The sequence below is a fragment of the Rattus norvegicus genome, chromosome 1 (assembly GCF_036323735.1).
Source record: "Rattus norvegicus strain BN/NHsdMcwi chromosome 1, GRCr8, whole genome shotgun sequence".
In the NCBI taxonomy this organism is placed as follows: Eukaryota; Metazoa; Chordata; class Mammalia; order Rodentia; family Muridae; genus Rattus; species Rattus norvegicus.
Genome location: NC_086019.1, coordinates 191148141 through 191170703, shown reverse-complemented (window position 1 = coordinate 191170703; position 22563 = coordinate 191148141). Strand labels below are relative to the sequence as shown.

Sequence of the window (22563 nt, the reverse complement as noted above, 5' to 3'; positions counted from 1 at the left end):
ACCAAAAAACAACTAATCCCCAACCTCAGGGAGGGAATACCAAACTGGAAGAGTTGCTGTAGAAAGGAACTGCAGGACTCAAGGTGGAAAAGCTTCAAGGTGACCCAGAGCATAATACACCTGTGATCCCAGTACTTGGGAGGCTGAGGCAAGAAGATTGAGGGTAGCCTGGGCTACATAGTAAGTTCCAGGCTACCCTGATCTACACAGCAAGATCCTGTCTTAAAAATCAAACCAAGGGGTTGGGGATTTAGCTCAGTGGTAGAGCGCTTGCCTAGGAAGCACAAGGCCCTGGGTTCGGTCCCCAGCTCCGAAAAAAAGAACTAAAAAAAAAAAAAAAAAAAAAAAAAAAAAAAAAAAAAAAATCAAACCAAAACATAACAACAGAAGATCAGCCAGGAGAGAATGGTAGTGGCTGGGAGGACAGGAAACAGCAGTGTGAAGGGTGGTGGAATGTACTTCCCCATCCAAAATGAGGCAAGCAAGGGACTGAGGTGAAAGGGCCTGCAGTGAGGAACCCTTAACTTCTACACACCCGGGGCTGTTTAACTCACCTTACTCCCCACCCAGTTAAGGGGCACAGGAAGTGGGGTAGGGTGGGGTGCTGGAAGATGCCAGAGGCTTTGGTAATCAGTCCCCAGAAGACTGTAGCAAGAATGGTTTCCAGTGAAGAAATGGAGACCCTGCTAACCCTGAGCAGGAGCTTATATTTCAGGATAGTGAGAGCTTCCCAGGTTCACCTCTCTCCCCCGTCTTCTTCCCACCCCCCTTCATTTTCTTTAAAAACATTTTTAGAACTATTTATTTAATATCTGATGCTCTTCCAGAGGTCCTGAGTCCAATTCCCAAGCACCCACATGGTGGTTCACAGCCATCTACAATAGGATCTGAGAACCTCTTCTGGCCTGCAGGTACACATGCAGATAAAAGCACTCATATACATAAAATACATAAGTACATAAGTCTTTATTTAATGTTTGATGTGTTCGAGAGCTTTGACTGTGTGTCTGTGTGTGCCTTGCATGTGTGCCTGGGGAGGTCAAGGGAGGGCATTACATTGCCCCAGAACACAGAGCATGCAGGCTCTGCTTCTCCTTTTTCTTCTTAAAATTTTAAAAATATGATGAAATCAAATTTTAAATATAAACATGATGTTAAGATTTACTATTGCACCAACATATCATCAACATACTTTTAGATTTATTTTATGTGTATAAGTGTTTTGCCTGTGCAAGTGTATGTGTGTATATCACACGTGTGGCAGATGCCTGCCTTGTTTAGAGGTTAGAAGAGAGTGTCAGATCTCCTGGAACCGGAGTTACAGATGTGTGTGAGCCACCATGTGGAGCTAGGAATGGAAAGCCAGTCACCGCAAAAGCAGCCAGTGCTCAGCCGAGCTGTCTCTTCCACCCACGACATACTTATTTGTATCGTTAAGCATCTCCGTATTTTAGTTAACAATCTATTAACAAGGAAAAAACCACAAAGTTCTTTCTGTAGGCATAAGATTTTTGCAATCTACTTTTAATAAGGGTTCAACCATCCAGCTGAGGCAGTGGAAGAGGAAAGTTATTAGGATGTGGGGGAAGTGGACCTGTTCAGCCATAGCTTTGTGGGGGCGAGCTCCATCTTCTTAGTCAGCAGCTGCAGACCAGTCCTCAGAAAACTGGCACAAACCAGCAGCTACAGTCCAGTCCTTTCAGCAGCAGACACCAGGCGGCTGTAGGTCAATCCTGAAGAAACTGCCAGGCTCGACAACTGGCCTAGGACAAGGCTGTGGAATCGGCGAATGGCCACAGGAACCTCATGACCAGTTCTTGGGTGAGTTTCTCTCTCAAAAGGCAGCATTACCACGAGTTTAGCTATGTAAGGTAATTCGAAGAAAAGTGAGGTGGAGCAAACCAAACCAAGGCTCAGTGCTCGTCTCCCACTGTCTGTGGGGTCAGTTATGTTCCTTCAACACAGGTCCTTTCAAGTGTTTGCTGTATCCAAACATCCTTTCCCCTGTGTCTGCTTCAGCACAACATCATTTGACATAACTGACTTTCCAATGAAACTAGAGGTTTTCACTTCATCTTCCTGCCCAGATGTTAAAAAAAGATTTATTTATTATATATAATTACATTGTAGGGCTGGAGAGATGGCTCAGTGGTTAAGAGCACTTACAGCTCTTCCAGAGGTCCTGAGTTCAAATCCCAGCAACTACATGGTGGCTCACAACTGTCTGTAATGCACATCCAATGCCCTCTTCTGGTGTGTCTGAAGACAGCGACAGTGTACTCACATACATACAATAAATAAATCTTCAAAAAAAAAAATACACTGTAGACCAAGCTGACCTCCAATTCAGAGATCCAGCTGCCTCCGCTCTCTGGGCGTTGGGATTAAAGGCATGTAGCACCACATCTGGCTCCTAGACTTTTTTTTTTTTTTTAAGATTTATTTATTTTCTTTTTATTTTATAATGTATGAGTATTTGCATGTATGTAAGTAAAACATGGATGTCTGGTGCTCTCAAGGCCAGAAGATGGTGTCAGATCCTCCAGGAACTGGAGCTATAGATGATTGCGAGTGGTACTATGCATTCTGGGAACTGAATCCAGGCCCCCTGCAAGAGCAGCAAGGGCTCTTAACCATTGGGCCATCTCTCTGGCCCCCTAGATTATATTTTTAATTAATATTTTCTTGTTATTAGAAAGATCATTCACTAACTCATTGTGGTGGCACAATCTTCAACCCCAGCACCTGGGAGACAAAGGCAGGTGGATCAATGCAAGCTTGAGGCTAGCCTGGTCTACACAGTGGATTCCAGGGCAGCCAGGATTACCCAGTGAGGGCCTGTCTTGGGGGAGGGGATGCATTTATCCAGAGCACATTGATCATTTTTACCCACCACTGCCTCCCAGTCCCCATAGTGCCTCCACCCCATGTCCCTCCCAGCTTCCTGTCTTCCTTTTATTCAGATTTTGTTGTCAGAATTCTGAGTCTGGCTTGCGCTGCCCACACTCGCCTAGGTGTGTGACCTTCCACTGGGGCATGAGCAAGCTACCAGCAGCTGAAGTGGAAACTTGAGGGTTCTTTGGAAAGTCGGTTGTGTTGGATGGCGTTTTGCTGGGGCAAACACGGGAAGGAGGGTTTTCCTGAAGCAGACACAGGCGAAAGGACGTTCTGCTAAAGCAAGCACGTGAAAGGACACGTGACACAGGATTCTTTGCATGTGTTGGTCCGCCTTACATTGTGTAGTTGAGCTGTATTTGTTGGGACTCCATACAGAGAAATGCACCAAAAATCTTCTGGTGGTGTGCTGCAGTTTCTTACAGCTTCCTCAGATGTGGCTGATTGTGAGAATGATGTCCTCTAAGACAGATCACATACTGAGGTAAGACCTGTGGAGGACACATGGTATTTGGAAGGATCTCAATAGGACTGCACGGACAGTGATGGGGGCTGAGCTTGGCTTGCTTATAGAACTAGCCGTGCAACTCTTGTTGCTCTTGTGACTTCCCCCATCTTCTGATCTTTGCCTTGCTAAGAAAGGTACAGTAGAAAACTTCTCCTGGCACTCCTCCTGGTCCCTCCTGCTGACCTGTGCCAAGGCTGGGGCCTGGCTGTCTCTGCTAGGTCGTGCCACCACTGCTGACTGATCTCTGTTTGCTATCCCGACTCTACTGAACTGGACTGCTGGTGTATCTGTGAAGTGCTCGCAAATGGATTGAGCTGTAACAGCCGACTTGTGGACTGACCTGCTGATTTCCAGACAACCGATGGGGGTTGCTCTAAAGACCCTTTCTAAACAGGTCCACTTCCTCAGTGTTCTTTCTTTTCCAATACCTCTGGTGGGTGGTGGGCTACAAGGGAGGTTTAATCGTTTAAGAACCATCATTAAAAGTAGGTTTTGGAAAAAAAAAAAAGGTACTAGCAGCCATGTCCCCAGAGGAGAGTGGCTATCTCCCCCTCTTTCAGTATCTATCTATCAACTGCCAACAGCTCCTCTGGTCGGGGTGGGACCTTTCAATGACGACATTTTGACTGGCTGGCTCCTGTGCAGACATCCACAGCTTTTGTGAGATGATCAAAACGTGGCATTTCAGGGCTCTTCTACCCTCTATTCCATGATGTGTCCTGAGCCATGGGTGGTGGGGGTTGATCTAGACGATCCATCCACAGCTAAGCACTGTTATTTACAGCCAGCACGAGTTGAGCATAGTACACATCTAAGGATATAACCTCAAATACTAAAATGCAGTTCTTTTGACAGCATGGCTGTTTAACGAAATGACAGCAGTAGAGTCTACCACAGGCCCCACAGTCTTCTCTTAGTCATGGACCTGGGACAGGTTTATAGTACCCGGCAGGGAATCCTTCCTGTGGAGCAAGCTTCACCTAAAAGCAAAAACAAACAAACAAGTAGTTGGTCATGCCCCCACCCCCCACCTCCGTACTGCCATGCCACTATGTGGTGGTTTGAATATGCTTGGCCTACGGAGTGGCAGTATTAGGTGTGGCCTTGTTGGAGGAAGTGTGTCACTGTGGGGGTGGGCTTTGAGACTCTCCTGCTTGCCTTGGATCCAGATGTAGAAACTTTCGTTCCTTCTCCAGCACCATGCCTGCCAGGACACTGCCATGTTTTCGGCCATGATGATAATGACTGAGCCTCTGAAACTGTGAGCCAGCTTCAATTAAATGTTGTCCTTTATAAGAGTTGCCTTGGTCATGGTGTCTCTTCACAGCAAAGGAAACCCTACTAAGACACACATAACATTAGAGAACACATCTTACCCACAGGGCAGTGCTGTTGCCAGCAAACAGCCGGTCTCTCTGGCCTGCTCCCAGGGACCTAGCATCTGCCGACATCATCCCCTGCCACCACCAGGTGTGCCAGGTGTGTGCTGTGCATAAAAGGGCTCCCAGACACCCCAGAGCTTTTTCTGTCTTCTCCTGTGGCACTCTGCCTTGTCTCATGTTTCTTTCTCCTGTTCCCTCTGTCTGTCTGCCTGTCAGTCTGCCCCTCTGTCCTTCTCGTTCTCTCCTCCTCAATAACCTCTTTACTAGATCTGTTTCATGGAGTAATTTCTCAGGGGTACCTTGGCATGGACGCTCCAAAGGTACCCCACCACCCTCGCTTGCACCTTGCCCTGTCAGTTATAGCATGAAGAGTCCAGCCGTGGGGAAGACACGTGTCTTTTCTCTTCCAGAAGCCTGCATCACACCATCAGACTAGCCAAGAGGGAGAAAGTTTCCCGATCAGTTCAAGGTTAATCTCGTCATGTTCTGCATTCTGAGTGGTCCTGTCAGCGATAGAGCCTTACCCTGTAGCTGTGGGGCATGGCCTGCAGCAACTGTTTGGAGCATCTGGAGCTCCCTGACCAGTAGTAACTCAGAGGGAAGAGGCCCACCCCTGGCACTGACGTTTTCATTTAATAATTCATGTCTTCTGAGAAGCACTGTCCACCCATGCAGGGTACTTCTGCTCAACTCCCTATTTAAAAATATTACTTATTTAAAAATAGCTTTTAGATCAGTGCATTTCTGCAATGCTTCCTCATATGTGCTTAGTTTGGGCTACCCCTCCCCCACTCCTTTCCTGAATCTCTTTTCTCCACTTTAACCCTGAGTGCCCCCCCCCCCCCCGCTTCTCCCTCTCCCTCTCCCTCTCCCTCTCCCTCTCCCTCTCCCTCTCTCTCTCTCTCTCTCTCTCTCTCTCTCTCTCTCACACACACACACACACACACACACACACACTAGTTTCACGTCTCAGGTTCTACTCTCTTCACTAATAGCTTTTCTTGGGTTGGAAGATGATTTCCCTATAGCTTTTCCGCGTCCCTTTTATTTTGGTTAACCTCCTCTCTCCCCCAGGCTTGAGCCTTCCCTGCTTCCATCCTTCTCTATTTTACTGACTCACGCTTAGGTAGCCACCCCTGTGGTCCATCTCTAGTTTTCTGGCTCCCATATGTACTCCAGGTTAAGCATACATGACCAAAGATTTAGAGCTAGGAGCCACATAAGATCCAGAACATGCAACATTGCTGAGTCTTACTATAAAGTCACTGAGGCCACGGTCTCCACTGTCACCCTTACAACCTCATCCAAAACCCCTCCTCCAAGTATCTATAAATTTGGGGGGTAAGTTTTCAACACACTGACTTTGAAGGAACACGTTCAAACTGTAGCTCTCAAGAAAGAAGAGTGGGGGGGGGGTGGTCAGGGGACATTTGTGGGGTTCCTACTCTGTCCCTCAGAAAAGGTATTTGAGATAAAAAGAGAGTAGGCCACGTGTGGTTGTGCATACTTTAATCCTAGCACGGGTTTGAGGACACAGGCAGGTGAATTTATACTGAGACTTGACTGCAGGTCTAGGGCCCATGATTTTCCCAGCGCACCACTGACAACGCTTTCCGCTTTCCGGCTCTCACAGGAGAGTGAGGTCGGGCATTCATAGCCCTGCACTCTGAGGGGAGCTCCAGGAGGGCTGGAAGAGGGAGAAAAAAGGGCCTCTTTGTTGCCAGAGGAGTCAGAATTTCTAAATCTCACAGCTGAACACTTCCCACTGCTTCTGGAGCTCACAAGGGGGCTGACTCAGCGAGGGTCCACGAGGAGTACTGGGAGGGCTCTCAGGAAGGACTAACCCAGATCAGCCCCTCCCTACCCTCTCTCTGGCAGCCCCACCCCCAGCCTCAGCTTCTGGGAGCATTCGATCTGAACAGTAGTGGACACACTGACCCGCTGGCTACTCCAAGTCACCATGGACCCTGAAGGTGACCTAAGTCTCTGCTTTCTGTTCCTGATTTTCATGTCCCCTACTGCCCCTTCCTCTTCTTATTCCAGCCATCTGCCTCCCTCTCTCTTCTCTAAAGACCCTTCCCCCGCCCGCGCCCAAAGACCTCTCCTTGGACCTTGTTCCCAAGCCTGCTTCTCTTTGACTTGGTTGAACCCCAAAGTCCTCCTCTTGTTTCACCGTTCCTTCTGTGTTGAGCCCTACGGAAGGTCAGAAGCTCGGGAACAGATGGGGTTGCTGTGCTGGGGTCAGACGGACTGGTAGTGGGACTTGGAAAGGGGAGCAGCCCTGAACTCTGCCCCTTTTTAGCAGCCAACAGAAGCAGAGGCAAAGTCCGGCCTCATCGCCGTAGAGTGGGGGGAGGGGATGAAGTCAGAACCTGTGCTCAGGACACAGAGTCTATCTTGGGAGTCACAGAACATGCTTGAGTCCAGAGTGCAGCAAGGACAGGCTGCAGGAGAGTGGACAGACTTCTACATCCTCACAGCCTCTCCTCCTTGCAGTAGTTTTGGGGCTGGGGTGTACTCGGGATCCAGTACTTGCTCTGCACGCTTAAGACCTTCCACCCTAGTAGGTATACTGCTCTTTTTTATTTTATTTTATTTTTTATCTTTATTAACTTGAGTATTTCTTATTTACATTTCGATTGTTATTCCCCTTCCCGGTTTCCGGGCCAACATTCCCCCTAACCCCTCCCCCTCCCCTTCAATAAGGGTTTCCCCTCTCCATCCTAACCCCATTACCACCCTCCCCCCAACAATCACGTTCACTGGGGGACCAAGGGCTTCCCCTTCCACTGGTGCTCTTACTAGGCTATTCATTGCTACCTATGAGGTCAGAGTCCAGGGTCAGTCCATGTGTAGTCTTTAGGTAGTGGCTTAGTCCCTGGAAGCTCTGGTTGGTTGGCATTGTTGTTCATGTGGGGTCTCAAGCCCCTTCAGCTCTTCCAGTCCTTTCTCTGATTCCTTCAACGGGGGTCCCAATCAGTGGATTGCTGCTGGCATTCGCCTATGTATTTGCTGTATTCTGGGTGTGTCTCTCAGGAAAGATCTATATCCGATTCCTGTCGGCCTGCACTTCTTTGCTTCATCCATCTTATCTAATTGGGTGGCTGTATATGTATGGGCCACATGTGGGGCAGGCTCTAAATGAGTGTTCCTTCTGCCTCTGTTCTAAACTTTGCCTCCCTATTCCCTGCCAAGGGTATTCTTGTTCCCCTTTTAAAGAAGGAGTGAAGCATTCACATTTTGATCATCCCGCTTGAGTTTCATGTGTTCTGTACATCTAGGGCAATTCAAGCATTTGGGCTAATACCCACTTATCAATGAGTGCATACCATGTGTGTTTTTCTGTGATTGGGTTAGCTCACTCAGGATGATATTTTCCAGTTCCAACCATTTGCCTATGAATTTCATAAAGTCATTGTTTTTGATAGCGGAGTAATATTCCATTGTGTAGATGTACCACATTTTCTGTATCCATTCCTCTGTTGAAGGGCATCTGGGTTCTTTCCAGCTTCTGGCTATTATAAATAAGGCTGCAATGAACATAGCGGAGCACGTGTCTTTGTTACGTGTTGGGGCATCTTTTGGGTATATGCCCAAGAGAGGTATAGCTGGGTCCTCAGGTAGTTCAATGTCCAATTTTCTGAGGAACCTCCAGACTGATTTCCAGCATGGTTGTACCAGTCTGCAATCCCACCAACAAGGTATGCCGCTCTTTTTTTTTGTTTGTTTGTTTGTTTCTTTTTTTTCGGAGCTGGGGACGGAACCCAGGGCCTTGCGCTTCCTAGGCAAGCGCTCTACCACTGTGCTAAATCCCCAACCCCAGTATGCCACTCTTATTTGAATCTTTTGTGTGTTTTTTTTCCTCCCTGGGGCCTCCTCCCCCATCCTCCACCCCTTCCTGCTGGTTTGCATGCAACTCCTCAGGCTTGCCTGTGGAGCGTGCTCTGGGTTTGTAGGTCTGGCTAGAATCCCCGGAGTTGCCTGTGCTGGTCAAGTTGTCCTCAAACTCACAGAAGTTTGCCTCCATCTGTCTGCCAAGTGCTGGGATCAAACTTGTGTTATGCCTGGTCTACCTTTCCCTCCTAACGTTAACACTGACCTGGGTTTGAGGCCAGGGGTATTCACAGTGTGGGAACCCTGGGAAGTGACTCACCAGGTAGGATCCTGGGTTTCTGCATCTGGAAGACACTTCAGGGTGGCAAGGAGCAGGTGTCCAGGCTGGCCCCTGTAGGTTTGAGTTCTTTACTGAGGGACTGCGGATGGGTTTCCAGGGAGGGCATTTGAATATGAAATTCTGAGAAAATAGCCATGGATTCCTTTTTTCTGAGAAAGGGGTTCAATAATAATGATTTTTGTCCCACCTAGGTTTCTAAAATTTTTGTTTTGTTTTGTTTTGTTTTTCTTTTCTTTTTTTCGGAGCTGGGGACTGAACGCAGGGCCTTGTGCTTGCTAGGTAAGCGCCCTACCACTGAGCTAAGTCCCCACCCCCAGATGTGAATTCTTAATAAGAGTAAATTAAAACCACACGAGTTCAAGGATGGGGTCTGGAGAGAGTAAACGTGCCACCCTTACTAGCACGAAGACCTGAGTTTGGATTCCCCAGGACCCACACAAAAGTTAGTCTGCAATCTTCACACTGAGGGCATGGGGGGGGGTTAGTGAGTTCCAGGTTCATCCAGCAAGAGACCTTGTCTTTAAAAAAAAAAAAAGGAGAATGATAGAAAAATACAGTAGACATTAGCCAGGTGTGGTGGTGCATGCCCACCCCAGCACTCAGGAGGCAGAGGCAGGTGGATGTCTGTGAGTTTGAGGCCACCTGGTCCACAGAGTGAGTTTCAATATGGTCAGAACTACAGAGTGAGAACCTTGTCTTGAAAAAGAAAAAAGAAAAATACGCCGATAATCAGTTTCTGGCCTCCACGCACACAGGCTCAGATGTGTGTGCATGCACATGCACACACATACACGCACACACATGCACATGCACACACATGCACGCACATACATGCACACACACGCACATGCGCGCACATACACGCACACACATGCACATACACACACGCACATACACACACATGCACACACATGCACATACATGCACATACACACACATGTGCGCACATACACGCATGCGTGCCCACACACTCCCTCCATGGACACCTCTACGGCCTCCCCAGCACAGAGCTCAGAGGTGACCCCAGGGTCACCTACATAAAATCCCACTTCTGACACTCAACAGCTGTGTCACCTGGATTAGATACCTCACCTGGCTGTGCTCGGTTTCCTTGTTGGTAAATTAGAAATAGTGTCTTCCCAGAGGATTATGGGATTAAACACCATCACAAAGGGCTGGAACCCAGAAACACGGTAGAGAGGGGCCTCAACTTTGCCTCTGTATTTTGTTGTTTGAGACAGGGTTTCTCTGTGTAGCCCTGGCTGTCCTGGATCTCACGCTAGATCAGGCTGGCCTTGAACTCAGAGATCCACTTGCCTCTGCTGAGAGATTCTGGAACCCCTACTCTCCATCTCCATGTTTGGTGTGTCAGACTCTCTTCCTGTTTCTTCATCCTCTTGAGCTGGAGACGGAGGTTCCTCCCACTCACCCTACTGGCCTCTCAGAGTCAGTGCTCACATCCCTGCAACTTACCTCACAGCATCTGGTCCTTTCTCTTCTGTTTTCCTCTTCAGAGCATCCTGTCCTCAAGGCTCTGGTCCATTGCTGCCTCACACATGTGACCGACACACAGTCTGATGTCTGACTCCGGCTCAGCCAGAAGGTTGGCGAGGACCATGACCTACATAAAATAAGCCGGGGCAAGGTGGACCAGGAAAGGGAGTGACACTCAGGCTGGGGAGTTGCCGCTGCAGAAGTACCTGGGGGCCAGTAGATAAAGTGGTTCACACTGGGCCAGGACTGAGCATCTCTGAGCCCTGTCCCCGTGACCTTGATGTGACCTTTAGAAGCACACCCTTGTGGTTGCAGCCTCCCCTTTGTCCTTACTCTATTTTCAAGTCATCCTTCCTCCCCCTCCAAGTGTGTGTGCCGCTCCAGCCCTGGGTGACAGGAGCTCTACTGAGTCCTATTTGGAAACCATTTCTGTTCCCTAGGAAGTGAGGGTATTTGGAAAGAGCTTATCAGGGAGGATCGGTGTTGACAGGCCTCTGTCTCCACCTGCTGTTTGTCCAGTGAATCAACAAGGAAGCAGAGGGAAGAATGGAGCTCAGAGACTCCCAGCTGGTGGCTGGTCTCAGATTTAGATGTGAATTGTTCCCCTGCCTCACAACAGGCAGCTCTGTGACCCTGCGACACGCCCTTTCAGAGAGCCCCAGGGAACATGGGCGGAGTTGGGATTGCAGTCCAGATGTTTCTGACTCATACCTCATACCGTTTTCCTTAGGCCGGGAGCCAAGCCTGGAATCTCGAAGAGCGCTGTATTAATATAGCATGTGGTCTGGCCCACCATTTTCTCTTTTCTGACCTGGAGGAAGTTTTTGCCAGGGCACTCTGGTTCCCCAAGAAGACTGTTGTAGTTCTGGTGCAGCCTTACCACCATAGACAGTGGGCACATGGGAGGGTGGTGGAACGAAGGACCCATTGCTTGAGGCCGTTCAGGTCCTTTGTCTCTGTCTTTCCTGGGATCTAAGGTGACTGCAGGCATGACTCAGGAAAAAGAGGACAAAGCAGAGCCAGACCAGTGACTGCCTCTCTCTCGGTAGCCGGCTGTGTGGGACCCCCATGGCCAGCCTGGCTTTAGGACTGAGCCCATACTGCCCAGTTGTGTGAACTTACCCTATTTTGTACCTTCATTTCCTTACCTATAAAATGTGTATAATTGTGGTTATGAAGGTTAAATTGTAAGTATCCTGGTGACCTGGTGAGAGTCCTTTTGCTTCTGAATGCGTGTGTGTGTGTGTGTGTGTGTGTGTGTGTGTGTGTGTGAGTGTGTGTGTGTGTGTGTGTGTGTGTGTGTGTGTGTGTGTGTGTTGGGGTGGTACAGGTATACGTGCATGTAGAGACTAGAGGTGTTTCCTCAGGAGCCATCCATTCCCCTTAGTTTGGCTTCTGTGTGTGTTATTTGTGGGTTCTGGGGATCTCCGTACTTTCACAGCAAGTGCTTTACCACTGGGCCATCACCCAACGTCAGATTGAAGTCACTCTAAAGAGATACTTGTGCCTTCTCTTTGGCTGTGACGTTACTCAAATAATGATCTCCAAAAAATTTAGAATTTCCTGGGAGCCTCATGCTGACACTCAGGAGCACCAGACCGGGAGCGTGTATCCAGGAAGGAGGCTACATGCAGGTTACTGGTCAGACCACCTTGGAGGAGCAGCAATGAGGGGCTGAACCACTTCAATCAGGACTGCTTAGTTTATTCATGCCTCTTGCCCTGTATTTTATCTAAACCTCAGGTGAGGATCCCAGAGATGGCTCAGGCTGACCTTGAACTTGAAATTCTCCTGTCTCAGTATCTTAGTAGTACCACCACACCTGAAACACCTTTTTTATTTTGTTCTTTTAAGACAATTTTTTTTAAAGATTTATTTTATTTATTATATATCTAAGTACACCGTAGCTGTCTTCAGATACACCAGAAGAGGGCATCAGATCTCTTTACAGATGGTTGTGAGCCACCATGTGGTTGCTGGGAATTGAACTCATGACCTCTGGAAGAGCAGTTGGGTGCTCTTAACCGCTGAGCCATCTCTCCAGCCCATTTTTAAGACAATTTTTAAAAAAGATTTATTTATTTAATGTATATGAGTACACTGTCTCTGTCTTCAGACACACCAGAGAAGGGCATCAGATCCCATTACAGATGGTTGTGAGCCACCGTGTGGTTGCTGGGAATTGAACTCAGGACCTCTGGAAGAGCAGCAAGTGCTCTTAACCACTGGGCCATCTCTCCAGCCCTTAAGACAGATTTTTAAAGAAAAGGTCTCATTTGACCAAGGGTGGTTTCAAACTCTCTATTTTGCTAAGGGTGAGCTTGAACTTCTGATTGTTCTGTCTCCATTTCCAAATGCTGGAATTACAGATGTGCTGGAGAGGGTACCCAGGGCATCCTGCATGGCAGGGAAGCACTCCAGCAAGTTAGCTACATATCATGGCTGCCATGTCAATTTTATCAGTTTTATTCCCCCAGATACCAATCTGTAATGGGATCCAATGCCTCTTCTTGTGTGCCTGAAGAGAGCTACAATGTACTCATACATTAAATAAATAAATCTTTTTTTTAAGGTATCCGTGAGAGATAAGGTTTATAGCTGGGTGGGATTATCTTCTCCAGGGTCCAGGTGTCTAGGAGGAACTTCTCCACAGATAACGTGGGGAGGACTATGGTCATCGGCAGCTGACAGCTGTCTCTGTCCTGCAGCTCACTGCACCAGCCCCACCCTCCTCCCCCTGAAGCTCAGTGAAGCTTCCCTCTGAAGTTAGTGCCTTCCAGGGACAGCTGCTAATTAGGAGATCTTGGATGTTCAGAACTGTCTCCGAAATCCCTTTTGTTTGAAATGTTAGCCAACGTGCCTTAAAGAACACCACATGTGTTTGTCTATTCTCTCAAGTGGAAATAGTGTGAACAGTGTGCCCTACACCAGGCAACCAGGGCAGCACGTCTCCAAGATGGCTGTGTGGGGGCTGAAGCAGCTGGGTTGTCCAGAAAGTGCTCACTGTGGAGAGGAAGAGCAGTCAAGCTTCAGGCCTCATCACTCTGTAGCTCTGCTCTTGAGGAAGTTTCCCTTTCCGGTTCCAGCCTCTGTTTTCCATCTATAAATACTGTATTTGCTGTATACAGTCGGCGTTGTGGGTATTGACTGCTGTGCACTGCGGGGGACTGTGGGTAATGACTGCTGTGCACTGTGGGGAACTGTGGGTAATGACTGCTATGTACCATGAGGGATTGTGGGTGATGACTGCTGTGTACTATGAAGGACTGTGGGGGATGACTGCTGTGTGCTATGAAGGACTGTGGGTAATGACTGCTGTGTGCTGTGAGGGACTGTGGGTAATGACTGCTGTGTACCAAGAGGGATTGTGGGTGATGACTGCTGTGTGACATGAAGGACTGTGGGTAATGACTGCTGTGTACCGTGGGGGTTGTGGGTAATGACTGCTGTGTACTGTGAGGGATTGTGGGTAATGACTGCCAGAAGCTGGAGAGACAGCTCAGGAGTTTGAGCACCTGTTGCTCTTGCAAAGGACTGGGACTCTGTCTCTGGCACCTACAGGGTGGCTCAGCCATCTGTGACTCTGGCTCCAGGGGCTCCAACAATTTCCGGTCTTCAAGGGTACACATGCAGTGAATACACATATATGGAAGCAAAACACACAAAATAAATAAATCTAAGGAAAATAGGATAAGAAATATATGTTCTGGTTCCTAGCCATTGTGTTCTTGCAACCCTAAACAATAGGAGAATTAGAAAAATCTTTTTTTTTTTCTTTTCTTTTTTTCGGAGCTGGGGACCGAACCCAGGGCCTTGCGCTTGCTAGGCAAGTGCTCTACCACTGAGCTAAATCCCCAACCCCTAGAAAAGTCTTTTGTTCTAACATTCTGTTTTCCAACACAGCATCTGAATTTCCTGGTATTAGGGTAGTCTTTAGGGAAGGGTTGGCAGAAAGAAGCTGAGGACTTCGTTCTCAGATCCTGAAGAATGAGTTAATAACCCATCTGGGTTGTGTGTGTGTGTGTGTGTGTGTGTGTGTGTGTGTGTGTGTGTGTCTGTCTGTCTGTCTGTCTGTCTGTCGGTATAGAGTAGAGATGGGAGTAGCTTTTCTCCTTCCCTCATGTAGGTTCCAGGGGTAGAACTCAGGTGGGTAAGCTTGGTGGCAAGAGTCTCTCCCTAATGAGCTATCTTGCTGCCCCTAAGCCTTAAAGTTTTTGTGTGTTTGGTTTTTGTTGTTATTGTTGGGTCAAGATCTTATGTAGCTCTGGATGGCCTGGAACTCACAGAGATCTGCCTGCTGCTGCCTCCTGAGTGCCACTGCGTTACGCTTGGTTTTAAGCATCAGCTTTTTGGGGTGGGCCCTGGTTGCAATCCAGGACGGTAGCTACACTTGAGCTCCGCTCCAGCCGCCTCCTCCTTTTGAGACAGGGTCTCACTGGTTGCTTTGATTGGCCTTGAACTCACAGATATCTACCAGCCTCTGCCTCCTAAGTGCTGGGATTAAAGCCATGAGCCGAGATGCCCAGCCTTGCTGCTTTTGTTTTTTGGTCTCTTCTTGCCCCCGTCACCCCCGTTGACTAGCATATGTTATTTGTACAAAGTTTCAGACAGGACTGCTTGGTACTCTTCACCAGCTCATCACCCTCTCGCCTCGTGCCTCAAGCCCGCCCCCTCCCCCACAGAGCCCCCTTCTGCTTTCATGGCTTTTTCAGTCTACAGTCCACAAGTGTGTCTGTCTTAACATGATTTCCAGTTCTAACCATTCTCCTGCAAATGCTATACTTTTGTTCTTGTTGGAGGCTAAGCCTTCCCCGTGCGTATACAACCATGTCTTCTTCATTTACCTTTCCGTTGATGGGCACTGGGGCTGACTCCATGACTTGGCAGTAAGCACTCACCCCTCTAAGTGTGAGAACTGAGCTCAGGATCTGCAGCAGGCTTCAAAGTACTGCGTCACCCAGCGATATCCTGATTCTCGCTGCTGCCGCCGCCGCCGCCGCCGCCGCCGCCGCCGCCGCTGCTGCATCTAACATTCATTTACACCCTCTTGGTCTCTCTGTCTCTGTTTCTGTCTCTCCCTACCCCCCTCTCATGTGTGTGTGTGTGTGTGTGTGTGTGTGTGTGTGTGTGTGTGTGTGTGCGCGCGCGCGCGCGCGCACGTGTGCATTTGCACATGCACGTACATGGGGTCAAGAGAACAACATGTGAGAGTTAGTTCTCCGGGGATCAGACCGAGATTACCACGCTAGGCAGCGGTCACGTTTACCTTAGCTGTCTCTGGTTCTGAGCACTATTCTTAACTTACGAGCATATGTATCAGTTTTTGTCAGGATGTGAGCGGGACTTGGACCACTTAGATGCCTGAGATCGTCCCCCTCCAACCCCCCAGCTTCTGATGCAGTTAATCTACAGTGAGCAGGGGCAGCTGAGAGTTAAAACAACCTTTCTAGATGCGTCCAGCCAGGCTGCTGTGTGGAGGGCCCTGCTCGGCACTTGAAGCCAGTGCTCCCGCCCACCGCCTCCGCTTCCTCACCTCACCGTGTAATTTTACTGTGACCTTGCAACTCTGTTTCCATCACACATCACCCTGGCTGCTTCAGCCAAGGCCTCTTAGGTGCTAAGTTGCTAAGTCCAGTGACCCATTTTCTGCCTTCCACTTTGCACTATTTATTGAATCTTCTCCCCACAACCCCCAAACATCCGCTCTTGACTCTTCTGTATGCGTCAACCACACCTCTGCCTCCATCTCCCACCAAGCTCTGTCAGACACCAGCCCACAGCCCGGCTATTCCTCACCCCAGGGTCTCTTGGGAACAGACACATCTTCCTACTCTGTCGTCAATGCACCATTCACGTTTCACGTTTCTCGAGGGCATCTACGCCAACACCTGCAGAGAACCGCCTGGTTCCCTCCCCAGCTGTGCCTCAAGAAGCCTCACCACGCAGCACCATAGGCACCGCCGAGATTTGGTTTCTATGCTTTCGAAATGGGAAGAGCCCCTGTCGGGGAGGCTCAGATGAGGCTGCCCTTAGGGACTGTGGTACCTTTCCACCTTCCCCTCATCTTCCCCTTGCCCAAACCTCTCTCCTGGGATGACGTCTGAGGTCTGTGTTCAACTACTTGGAACAGGAAACCAAAACTTTGACACCTAACAGCTGCCACTTCGGGCAGATCCCACCTCAGAAGCAGCTCTCACTTCTCCTTCCCTCCCTTGCTGCCTAAGCTTGGAGCCTTACAGCTCTTGGTTGCTTGCCTCAACCTCCCTGTGTCTCCCACTCCATCGTCATTTGGTGGGTAAGGTGATCCTTCTAGAAAAAAACATATCCGGGGTTGGGGATTTAGCTCAGCGGTAGAGCACTTGCCTAGCAAGCGCAAGGCCCTGGGTTCAGTCCCCAGCTCTGAAAAAAAAAAAAGAAAAAAGAAAAACCATACCCACACCAATTCACTTCCAGCTCTGCGATGGCTCTGGGATCAGCCCAGGTTTCTAAGCTTAAGTAGCTCAATCCTCTTAGACTCTGGCAAACCTCCATTTCTCCAGCCTCACCTCCTCCCTCTTCCTGCTTTTCAGCTCCAAATCCCCCCAACGCAGCCACCTCTGCCTGGCGAACCTGACTTGTCCTTCTCGGGGACACACAGGCATCTCCTCCGGTGCCCACCACACTTGGGGAAGACTTCAGTCATTTCTTTAGCCAACACGCCTACTCTCTGCTGGATCACCCCCTCAGAGCTTAGGAGCCCGGCCCTCTGCCTCATTCCCCTTTGCAGTAAGAGGCCGAGACTGAAACTCGGGTCATGTCCTGGAGTTGCGGGCCGAGTCCCTCTACCAAGGGAACTCTCTGATGGCCTAAATCCTACTGCCCACTTGCTTTAGCAGTGTGGACTTGTCAGTCTTTGGCCTTTTAAAGACAAGATTCTGTGTGTCCCCGTCTGTTCTGGAACTCTAGACCAGGCAGGCCTCCAACTTGCAGAGAGCCATCCACCTGCTCTACTCCCTGAGAGCTGGGATCAAAGGTGCCGCCATGCTCGGCAGTTGGCTGCTTTGTTTTATATTTGTTTGTTTTTGAGACAGAATTTTACACAGTCACCCATGATGTACTGGAGCTCACTCTGTGTGTGTGTGTGTGTGTGTGTGTGTGTGTGTGTGTGTGTATGTATATATATGTATATATATATACACACATATATATATCTCCCAGGCTATCCTTGTTGAAATCTTCCTACCTCACCCTCCCATGTGCTGGGATTACAGACCTGCGCCCCCTGCTGGGCCAGCTCCTGGACTACAGCAGACTGGACATCACTGAGACTTCTCACCTAGCAGAGGTCTGTAGAAAGATCTGAGAGGACAGGGTTGACAGGAGCAAGGAGAGGGACTGTGGGGCCAGACAATGTGAGCCAGCACAGGCTGAGGCCTGAGAGTGACAAGGAGACCCACCACCCATCCCCATGGCAGCTGCCCAGTCAGGAGTTGAATGGGAAGTGGGGTGAAGTGGAGAACACGGCTGGTGCGATGGATGTGCACCTCGGTTTTTACAGTGGCAGAGTTGTCAAACACAGCTGAAGTGGCCGAGAGGTGGTGGTGCACGCCTTTAATCCCAGCACTCACAAGGCAGAGACACATGGGTCTCTTGAGTTCTAGGCCCACCTGATCTACAGAGGGAGTTACAGGACAGCTATGACTACGCACAGAAACCCAGTCTTGGAAAAACAAACAAAGCAGAAGTGGACAGAAGGCAAGTTATAAAACAGAACGCTCACCGCAAGGCAAGCACTCAAAACAGAACTCTAAATACAGTGCAAGCTACGGGGAATTTACAGTCCAAGAGCACAGAACGGGGGTGGGGGGGAGGGTCAGTGGTGCAGAATTACTAACAGGAAGTCCTGGGGATAAGGAGGCCTTCTGGTTAAACCAACCCAACAGTTCTCATCAAAACTGCAACTGAGAGATCAACATGGAAATCCAAAAGTATTTGAGAAACTGAGGCAGGAGTGCCTGGAGTTCAAGGCCAGCTTGGGTTTCATTGTAAATTCCAGGACAGCTTGGGTGAAAGGGGGTGGGGAGAGAGGGAACCAGTTTGTGTGAAGGCTGCAGCTCTTGTGCAGACCGACAGGTGGCAGTGTTGCATTGTGTTTGGGTTCTGTCTCTGCAGAGCCAGATTCTGCAGCCCTGGAGGCTGAAAGGCCCTTCAGTTGATAACACACATTGAGGTGAAGGTCTTAAGAGAAACCACAGCTCTACCCTTGACTCCCTCGCTATTGTCTCTGGAAAAGGACATACCCCAGTCCAGTTTGCAGCTGCACTAAGGTTTCTTGTTCTGAACCTGTGGCCACCTTGCTGCCAGCACCCTCAGCTGATTTGTCTTTTCTCTGTGGTTCTCTGTTGTAAACACCTGAACTCCCAGCTTTATAATACTTGGTATTGGGCAGTGAGTGAGGCTCGGTGGTAGAGCGTTTTCTAGAAGCTGAAGGACCTGGTTTAAATCCTCATCGTCTGGAGACGGCTAAGAAGCAAGATGCATAAGGCTCGTGGTCTGCTGAAAGGCTTCAGGGCAAAAATAGCTAAGCCTTCTGGGTAACGCAGATGGAAAGGAGGCAGGGCACCCTGCAGGTGTGCACACATTGGCTGCCCATGCTGTTAAATATCGAGGGTCTTAGTGGTGCATGTGCAGGACCCCAGTACTCAGGAGGTGGGATAGCTGGCCCTCCAGGCTATCCTGGGCTACATAAGCAAGCCATGTCTCCAAAGAACAGCAGGGTATTAAATATCTTGTTGGTAAATAGCTTTGGACCCAACAATAGGTTGGATGCATAAAATCCAAGATGCCAAGTTTAATTCAAATTTCAGATAACAGGCCATGTTTGCTTATGAGTTGTTAAATGTGGGACACACTATACAGAAAAATTATCTGAGCACCTGTGTAATCAGATTTCATAACAGCAGAAAGGAGGTTGGAAGGAAGAGGAGGAGGAAGCTGCTGCTGTCCAGGGTACAGAGCTTTAATTCTGCAGGAGGAACGAGATGTGTGAGTGTTAATATTGCTGGACTCAAACGTGTTAAGAGGGTTCACCTCTCCTTGGTTCTTTATAAGTCAATTAAAGCTAAAAGCAAGTGAATGGTGAGAGGTGACTCAGTGGACACAGAAGCCACTGCCAAATTTGGTAGTCTGAGTTAGAGTCCCAGAACCTACACCTTTAGAAAACCAACTTTGTCTTTAGAAAACCAACTCTTGCAAATTGTCTTTTTTTTTTTTTTGGTTCTTTTTTTCGGAGCTGGGGACCGAACCCAGGGCCTTGCGCTTCCTAGGTAAGCACTCTACCACTGAGCTAAATCCCCAGCCCCCGCAAATTGTCTTTTGACTTCCACTCAAGAGCAATGACATCTACATGCACACACACACACACACACACACACACACACACACAGACACATACACACACACATACACACAGATACACAGACACACACATACATGCACACACACAGATACACAGACACACACATACATGCACACACACATACATACACACATACGCCTACATATACATACACACACATACACATACACACAAAGACACACACATATATATATACACACAGACACAGGCACACACATACACACACACATATGCATGAGTAAAAAAAATTACAAAAGGGAGGCATGGTGATGATACGAAGGAGCAAACACCTGCTTCTACATATTACTACTACTACTACTACTATTACTACTACTATTCTGAGACCAGGTCTGGTGAGCTCCTCCTCAGCCTCCCAGAGTATGGAGACTGCACCACCAAACTCAGCTTCCTTATAAAACTCTTTGATACTTTTGCAAAGTTTAACTTTAACCAGTTAAAGTTAAAGTTAAAGTTTAACCAGTTAACCACTCTTTTCTAACTAGTTTCATTTTCTCTGACAACCTGGTCAGCTTGGTGACCCCAGACTCTGCCCCAGCCTGGCCCTGGAAGTCCTATCTCTACCCTGATTGGCTAGTGTCCTATTGCCCATGCTGTCAAATGTTTTGGGGCAGCTTCTGGCTATGAGGAAGTGCAATCCCAACAGAGGTCTCTCTGCTTCCTCCCAGGTCTGCAGTTCCTGTTGCCCCCTGCAAGTCTGGCAGCTCTGGCAAACAGCTGGTTGCAAGAGGACTGCCCAGGTCTCAATTTTGCGTCCTTGGTTACCGGGTCGGCCCCTGCACAGGCTGTGCTGTGGGCCAAATCCCCCGGGGTTCTGGCAGGGCGACCTTTCTTTGATGCCATCTTCACTCAACTCAACTGCCAAGTGTCTTGGCTCCTTCCAGAGGGATCGAAGCTGGTACCTGTGGTCAAAGTGGCAGAGGTCAGGGGACCTGCTCACCACTTGCTGCTGGGGGAACGAGTGGCCCTTAACACCCTGGCCCGCTGCAGTGGGATTGCCAGTGCGGCAGCGACAGCTGTGGAGGTGGCCACAAGCACTGGCTGGGCTGGACATGTAGCAGGCACGAGGAAGACCACGCCAGGGTTCCGACTGGTAGAGAAGTATGGGCTCCTAGTAGGCGGGGCTGAATGCCACCGCTATGACCTGGGAGGGCTGGTGATGGTGAAAGACAACCATGTGGTGGCAGCTGGCAGTATGGAGAAGGTGAGTGCCCCAATGAGCCTCTGTTCTCACTCTGGTCTGCCTCTGACCAGCATTTCAGTCCCGCCAACCAGAGACCAGACAAGTGATCCCAGCATCAGGGATGCTCCAAGCCTTTCCATCTGTAGATGGAGGAGGCTGGCTTCCTTTTTGTGTGTGATTCAAAGCACAGCTCTCTGGGCCCCCAGGGTCCAGGGCCGGACTACCCAGCCTCACCCTCTCTCTATTGGCTTGGCAGGCAGTGCTGAAGGCCCGGCAGGCAGCTGGCTTTCCCCTGAAGGTAGAGGTGGAATGTAGCAGCCTGAAGGAGGCTTTGCAGGCAGCAGAGGCTGGGGCTGACCTGGTCATGCTGGACAACTTCAAGCCTGAGGTGAGATGGGACCCAACTCCTGGGCTGGGCCTGCAGAATTTTGGGGTGGGGGTTGGGGGACTCTCACCTCCCCTTGGCTTCTATCTTATAGGAGCTGCACCCCACAGCAGCTACACTTAAAGCCAAATTCCCCAACGTGTCTGTGGAAGCCAGTGGGGGTGTCACACTGGACAACCTCCCCCAGTTCTGTGGGACAAATATTGATGTCATCTCGTTGGGAATGCTGACCCAGGCTGCTCCAGCCCTGGATTTTTCCCTCAAACTGTATGCTGAAGGAGATATTCCAGTGCCTCATGCTCGCCGGTCCTAAAGCTGAAGAAGATGCCACCAGAATGGATTACTGTGGCTTGTTGGGCCCCTTGGGTCACACATCTTTAGGTTCAGAGGCCAACAGGACATAACTGAAATTTACCTAGGCTTCCCACTAGCTCTGCCATCTCCAGCTTGTGTGACTTGCTAGGGCTGACTTTGGTTTTGCTTGCCTCCGTTTTCTCATCTGTGAAGTGGGTCTAATAAATATTCGGCCTTACTGGGCTGTTGATGACAACTACCACACTGTGAGTGGTTGGTAAATGCTAGAAATTAGCACCGCTCGTGTACCCTAAGACACACACTTGTTTTCGAACTCTACCTTCTGGAAAGGTTGCCCCTTTAGCAGATGGTGTTTCATAGCACGACTCTGGCAGCTAGCAGCTGACATCACATGGCCTGTATGTGCAGCTAGGGATACATGACAAGAAACAAGCTGCCAGCACAGTCCGACTTGCTCTCTTCTGTTTCTGTGGTACTAAGGATGGAGCCAGGGCCATGGGCAAGTGCTGTGGTACAGCTGTCCTCAACCCTCTCCCTTCCGTCCCTTCCTCCTTTCCTGCCTCCCATCCCTGCCCTGCCTCACCATGTAGCCCAGGCTGGCCGTGAACTTCTGGCCTAAGATGTGCTCCTGACTCAGCTGCTTGCACTATGCCCTCTGCACCTGGCTTAGAACAACTCTTTCCACACATGTGAATTAGAAGCTGTGCGCGGTAATAAGACACTGGTAGGAAGTACATGGCACTTCTTCATACCAGGAAGAATCTCAGATTTGAAGGTGTGTGGCATCAGGTTTGCCATCCCGCTCGGACATT

The 22563-nt window shown here is 49.3% G+C and overlaps 1 protein-coding gene and 2 long non-coding RNA genes across 4 annotated transcripts; 2 read left to right on the top strand and 1 right to left on the bottom strand.

Moving 5' to 3' along the window:
• Positions 1 to 1508: 1508 nt before the first annotated feature.
• LOC134483868 (uncharacterized) lies at positions 1509 to 7028 on the bottom strand. Its single transcript, XR_010061026.1, has 2 exons — positions 6897 to 7028; positions 1509 to 4741 (listed from the first exon to the last, which is right to left on the bottom strand). It is a non-coding gene; the product is annotated as an uncharacterized LOC134483868 (long non-coding RNA).
• Positions 6698 to 21989, top strand: Qprt (quinolinate phosphoribosyltransferase). Of its 2 annotated transcripts, none has more exons than NM_001009646.1 (4): positions 6698 to 6758; positions 20537 to 21072; positions 21308 to 21439; positions 21531 to 21989. In NM_001009646.1, the coding sequence occupies exons 1-4, from the start codon at positions 6746 to 6748 to the stop codon at positions 21747 to 21749; spliced, it is 900 nt and encodes a 299-aa protein (NP_001009646.1). In that variant the 5' UTR covers positions 6698 to 6745; the 3' UTR covers positions 21750 to 21989. The 2 variants fall into 2 exon arrangements, with proteins under 2 accessions (NP_001009646.1, XP_006230308.1); XM_006230246.5 differs by lacking the exon at positions 6698 to 6758 and adding an exon at positions 7145 to 7352.
• LOC120099934 (uncharacterized) lies at positions 7359 to 11627 on the top strand. Its single transcript, XR_005499469.2, has 2 exons — positions 7359 to 10562; positions 11184 to 11627. It is a non-coding gene; the product is annotated as an uncharacterized LOC120099934 (long non-coding RNA).
• Positions 21990 to 22563: the final 574 nt, after the last annotated feature.